Source organism: Pezoporus occidentalis, unplaced genomic scaffold (genome assembly GCF_034315485.1).
Source record: "Pezoporus occidentalis ecotype Australia unplaced genomic scaffold, CSIRO_AGI_Poc_V1 ctg2924, whole genome shotgun sequence".
Lineage (NCBI taxonomy): Eukaryota > Metazoa > Chordata > Aves > Psittaciformes > Psittacidae > Pezoporus > Pezoporus occidentalis.
In genome coordinates this window covers 1-6,241 of record NW_026914857.1, presented here as the reverse complement: position 1 = coordinate 6,241, position 6,241 = coordinate 1, and the positions used below count along the sequence as shown (strand labels likewise).

The 6,241-nt window shown below is 56.2% G+C and overlaps 1 protein-coding gene across 1 annotated transcript; it reads left to right on the top strand.

Moving 5' to 3' along the window:
• Positions 1 to 468: 468 nt before the first annotated feature.
• LOC134167639 (ETS domain-containing transcription factor ERF-like) lies at positions 469 to 5,701 on the top strand (the record flags this gene model as incomplete). The annotated part of the gene is made up of 4 exons (XM_062626497.1): positions 469 to 725; positions 2,331 to 2,520; positions 3,099 to 3,219; positions 5,550 to 5,701. Coding segments are annotated over 4 exons (720 nt in total), but the record flags the coding sequence as incomplete, so codon positions are not given.
• Between the last annotated feature and the right edge of the window lie 540 nt (positions 5,702 to 6,241).

The following is a 6,241-nucleotide window of genomic DNA, read 5'->3' as shown; positions in this document are numbered from 1 at the left end:
TCCTATACATCCCTATACACCCCTGTATCCCTATACATCCCTATACACCCCAATACATCCCTATACACCCCTATACACTCCAATACACGCCTATACACCCCTATACACCCCAATACACCCCTATACACCCCAATACACCCCTATACACCCCTGTATCGCTCTACATCCCTATACACTCCTATACATCCCTATACACCCCTGTATCCCTATACATCCCTATACACCCCAATACACCCCAATACACCCCAATACATCCCTATACACCCCAATACATCCCTATACACCCCAATACACCCCTATACACTCCAATACACCCCTATACATCCCTATACACCCCTGTATCGCTCTGCATCCCTATACACCCCTATACATCCCTATGGAGCCCTATACATCCCTACACCCCTATACACCCCAATACACCCCAATACACCCCTATACACCCCTATAGACCCCTATAGACCCCTATAGACCCCTCTCCATCCCCATTTAGGCTTCGCCTTCCCGGACTGGGCGTACAAGGCGGAGTCGAGCCCCGGCTCCCGGCAGATCCAGCTGTGGCACTTCATCCTGGAGCTGCTCCGGCAGGAGCGGTACCGGGAGCTCATCGCCTGGCAGGGGGATTACGGGGAATTCGTCATCAAGGACCCCGATGAGGTGGCCCGGCTCTGGGGGGTGCGCAAGTGCAAGCCCCACATGAACTACGACAAGCTCAGCAGGGCGCTCAGGTCACCGGGAATGCCGGGATGAGGGCGGGATGAGGGGGGGATGAGGATGGGATGAGGGGGGGATGAGGGCGGGATGAGGGCGGGATGAGGGGGGGATGAGGGCGGGATGAGGATGGGATGAGGGGGGGATGCGGAGGACGGGGGTGGTACCCAGGGAGAGGAGAGCGGGGCCGAGCGCAGGCGGACGGACACGAAGTTGTCCGAGCGGGGCCGAACCCGTCCGAACCCATCCGAACCTATCAGAACCCGTCCGAACCCACCCGAACCCGTCCGAACCCACCCGAACCCACCCGAACCCGTCCGAACCCACCCGAACCCACCCGAACCGATCCGAACCCACCCGAAAACATCCGAACCCGTCCGAACCCATCCGAACCCGTCCGAACCCACCCGAACCCGTCCGAACCCAACCCGAACCCAACCCGAACCCATCCGAACCCACCCGAACCCGTCCGAACCCACCCGAACCCGTCCGAACCCGTCCGAGCCAACCCGAACCCGTCCGAACCCAACCCGAACCGACCCGAACCCATCCGAACCCACCCGAACCCACCCGAACCCGTCCGAGCCAACCCGAACCCGTCCGAACCCAACCCGAACCGACCCGAACCGACCCGAACCCATCCGAACCCACCCGAACCCACCCGAACCCACCCGAACCCGTCCGAATCCATCCGAACCCGTCCGAACCCAACCCGAACCCAACCCGAACCCATCCGAACCCATCCGAACCCATCCGAACCCACCCGAACCCACCCGAACCCGTCCGAACCCATCCGAACCCGTCCGAACCCAACCCGAACCCAACCCGAACCCATCCGAACCCACCCGAACCCGTCCGAACCCAACCCGAACCCGTCCGAACCCATCCGAACCCAACCCGAACCCGTCCGAACCCATCCGAACCCGTCCGAACCCAACCCGAACCCACCCGAACCCGTCCGAACCTATCAGAACCCACCCGAACCCATCCGAACCCACCCGAACCCACCCGAACCCATCCGAACCCGTCCGAACCCACCCGAACCGACCCGAACCCATCCGAACCCACCCGAACAGACCCACACACACCCCAATGTCCCAAACCGTGCCCAAGGGGAGCCCCACTGTGGGATACATGGGGGGCAATGGGGCACAATGGGGGCAATGCGGCACAATGGGGGCAATGGGGGCGCAATGGGGGCGCAGTGGGGGCAATGGGGGCACAATGGGGGTAATGGGGGGCAATGGGGGCAATGGGGGCACAATGGGGGTAATGGGGCTCAATGGGGCGCAAGGGGGGCAATGGGGGCGCAATGGGGCGCAATTGGGGGTAATGGGGCACAATGGGGCACAATGGGGGCAATGGGGGGCAATGGGGGGCAATGGGGGCACAATGGGGGGCAATGGGGGCTCAATGGGGCGCAATGGGGGCAATGGGGGCGCAATGGGGCGCAATGGGGGGCAATGGGGGGCAATGGGGGCGCAATGAGGGGCAATGGGGGCTCAATGGGGGGTAATGGGGCGCAATGGGGGTAATGGGGGCGCAATGGGGTGCAATGGGGGGCAATGGGGGGCAATGGGGGCGCAATGGGGGGGTCCCATCTCTTCCCCCCACCCCCATAGGTACTACTACAACAAGCGCATCCTGCACAAGACCAAGGGCAAACGCTTCACCTACAAGTTCAACTTCAGCAAAGTGGTGCTGGTCAATTACCCCCTATTGGAGCTGGGGGGGGGCCCCCCATTGCTGCTCAGCACCGCCCCTTTCACTGCGGGGGGGCCCGCAGCCGACTGCGCCCCATTGACTCCTGAGGTGATGGGGGTAAAGGGGGTGATGGGGACAATGGGGTAATGGGGGTAATGGGGGTAATGGGGTAATGGGGGTAATGGGGTAATGGGGGTAATGGGGGTGATGGGGGATAATGGGGACAATGGGGATGATAGGGGCAATGGGGGTAATGGGGGTATTGGGGGCAATGGGGGTAATGGGGGCAATGGGGGGTAATGGGGGTAATGGGGTGATGGGGGTAATGGGGGCAATGGGGACAATGGGGGCAATGAGGGTAAAGGGGGCAATGGCGGTTATGGGGGATAATGGGGACAATGGGGATGATGGGGCAATGGGGGTAATGGGGGGCAATGAGGGTAATGGGGGACAATGGGGGTAATGGGGGGTAATGGGGGCAATGGGGGTATGGGGGTAATGGGGGTAATGGGGGTATGGGGGTAATGGGGGGTAATGGGTGTAATGGGGGCAATGGGGGTAATGGGGGTAATGGGGACAATGGGGGGTAATGGGGCCAATGGGGACAATGGGGGGCAATGTGGGTCAATGGAACCAATGGTGACCCTCGCCCCCCCCCCATTGCCCCCCATTGCCCCCCCCCAAAGGCTCTGCAGTCCCTCCTGTGCAACCCCCGCCCTGCGGACCTCCCGCCCGCTGGGGGGCGCCCTCCCCTCTTCGAGCGGGACAAGCTGCGGCTGGAGGCGGCGCTGCCCGCGCTGGGACCCGGTGAGCGGAGGCAGCTTGGCGCCCCCTGGTGCCTTGGAGGAGCATTAGGATGGATGGGGGGAGTTCTGGGGGTGGTTTTGGGGGTGTTTTGAGGCTTTTTGGGGGGTTTGGGGGGTTTGGGGTGGTTTTGGGGGGTTCCGGGCTATTTCGGGGCTATTTTGGGGTATTTCTATCAATTTTTGCTGTTTCTGTCTATTTTGGGCTATTTCTGTCAATTTTGGGGTATTTCTGTCTATTTTGGGCTATTTCTGTCTATTTTGGGCTATTTCTGTCTATTTTGGGCTATTTCAGTCTATTTTGGGCTATTTCTGTCTATTTTGGGCTATTCCTGTCTATTTTTGGCTATTTCTGTCTATTTTTGGCTATTTCTGTCTATTTTCGGCTATTTCTGTCTATTTTCGTCTATTTCGGGACTATTTCTGTCTATTTGGGGCTATTTCTGTCTATTTTGGGCTATTTCAGTCTATTTTGGGCTATTTCGGGACTATTTCTGTCTATTTGGGGCTATTTCAGTCTATTTCTGTCCATTTCGGTCTGTTTTGGGCTATTTTGGGCTATTTTTGGCTATTTCAGTCTATTTTGGGTTATTTCGGGGCTATTTCTGTCTATCTGGGGCTATTTCAGTCTATTTCTGTCTATTTTGGGCTATTTCAGTATATTTTGGGCTATTTCTGTCTGTTTCCGTCTATTTCGGGCTATTTCTTTCTATTTCTGTCTATTTGGGGCTATTTCACTCTATTTCTGTCTATTTCGGTCTGTTTTGGGAGGTCTATTTTGGGCTATTTCAGGGCTATTTTGGGCTATTTTGGGGCTATTTCTGTCTGTTTCAGTCTATTTGGGCTATTTCTCTCTATTTCTGCCTATTTCGGGGCTATCTTCGTCTATTTTGGGCTATTTCGGGGCTATTTCTGTCTATCTCAGTCTATTTTGGGGCTATTTTGGAGGTCTTTGGGGCTATTTCAGTCTATTTTGGGCTATTTCGGGCTATTTCAATCTATTTCTGTCTATTTCGGGGTTATTTCTGTCTATTTCGTCTATTTTGGGCTATTTCGGGGCTATTTTGGGGTATTTCGGGGCTATTTCTGTCTCTATTTCAGTCTATTTTGGGCTATTTCGGGCTATTTCAATCTATTTCTGTCTATTTCGGGGTTATTTCTGTCTATTTCAGGCTATTTTGGGCTATTTCGGGGCTTTTGGGGGCTATTTCGGGGCTATTTCTGTCTCTTTCTGTCTATTTCGTCTATTTTGGGCTATTTCGGGTCTATTCCCGCCTATCTCAGTCTATTTTGGGGCTACTACGGGATATTTTAATCCATTTCGGGCTGCTTCGGGGCTATTTCGGGGCTATTTCGGGGCTATTTTGGGGCTATTTCTGTTTATTTCTGTCTCTTTCTGTCTGTCTATTTGGGGCTATTTTGGGCTATTTCAGTCTATTTTGGTCTATTTCGGGCTATTTCAGTCTATTTCAGTCTATGTCGGGGTTATTTCTGTCTATTTCAGGCTATTTTGGGCTATTTCGGGGCTATTTGGGGGTATTTCGGGGCTATTTCTGTCTCTTTCTGTCTATTTTGGGCTATTTCGGGTCTATTCCCCCCTATCTCAGTCTATTTTGGGGCTACTTCGGGGTATTTTAATCCATTCCGGGCTGCTTCGGGGCTATTTTGGGGCTATTTCGGGGCTATTTCTGTTTATTTCTGTCTCTTTCTGTCTATTTTGTCTATTTGGGGCTATTTTGGGCTATTTCAGTCTATTTGGGGCTATTTCAGTCTATTTCAGTCTATTTCGGGGTTATTTCTGTCTATTTCAGGCTATTTTGGGCTATTTCGGGGCTTTTTTGGGGTATTTCGGGGCTATTTCTGTCTCTTTCGTCTATTTCGGGCTATTTCGGGTCTATTCCCGCCTATCTCAGTCCATTTTGGGGCTACTTCGGGGTATTTTAACCCATTTCGGGCTGCTTCGGGGCTATTTTGGGCTATTTCGGGGCTATTTTGGGGCTATTTCGGGGCTATTTCTGTCTCTTTCTGTCTATTTCGTCTATTTTGGGCTATTTCAGTCTATTTGGGGCTATTTCAGTCTATTTCTGTCTATTCCAGGCTATTTCGGGCTATTTCGGGGCTATTTCGGGGCTATTTCTGTCTCTTTCGTCTATTTCGGGCTATTTCGGATCTATTCCCGCCTATCTAAGTCTATTTTGGGGCTATTTCGGGGTATTTTCATCCATTCCGGGCTCTTTGGATGCATTTCGGGTCCTTTCGGATCCCTTCGGCTCTTTCCGCCCCCCCCCCCTTCGGCTGTTCCATCAACCCCTCTCCCCCCCCCCCCCTTTCCAGGTCTTCCCAAGGCTCCGGCGCTGTTCGGGGGGGGGTTCCCCCGCCCCCCGCTGCCCGAGTACCCGTGGGGCTGGGCCGGACCATTCGTGCCGGGGGGGCTGGGGGTGCCCAAGCTCCCTCCCCCTCTCTACACCCCCCCCCCTCCTCCCCCTCCTCCTCCTCCCCCCCCTCCTCCCCCACACCCCCATTTTTACCCCACTTTGGTCCCTCCCGGCCCCCCCCCGCCCCCCCCGGATTCGGATCCGGATTCGGAGCTGGAGGTCACGGACGGAACCGGGACCCCCGGGGGGGGGGAGGAGGAGGAGGAGGAGGAGGAGGAGGAGGAGACGACGACGACGACGCCGCCACCCCCCCCCCCGCACCCTGACTTGGTGCGGTCCGATGGGGTTTGGCCCCCCCCCCCCCCCCCGGCGCGTACCACTCTATGGGGGGGGGGTGTTCACCCCATAACCCCCCCCTTAATCCTTAATCCCTCCCCCCCATTTTACCCCCCCCCCAAGTGCAATATGGTTGGTGCCACCCCCCCCCCCCCCGCTGGTGTGTTGGTGTGATCCTGCCCCTCCCCCACTGTAAATACCCCATCCCCCCCCTCCCCCACTTTGTGTGTGTCCCCCCCCTCCCCCCCCCAAATGCGCCGCCCCCCCCACCCCACCCCTCCCCCCCGGCGGCTGCTGAAGCAATAAAGTGACCTC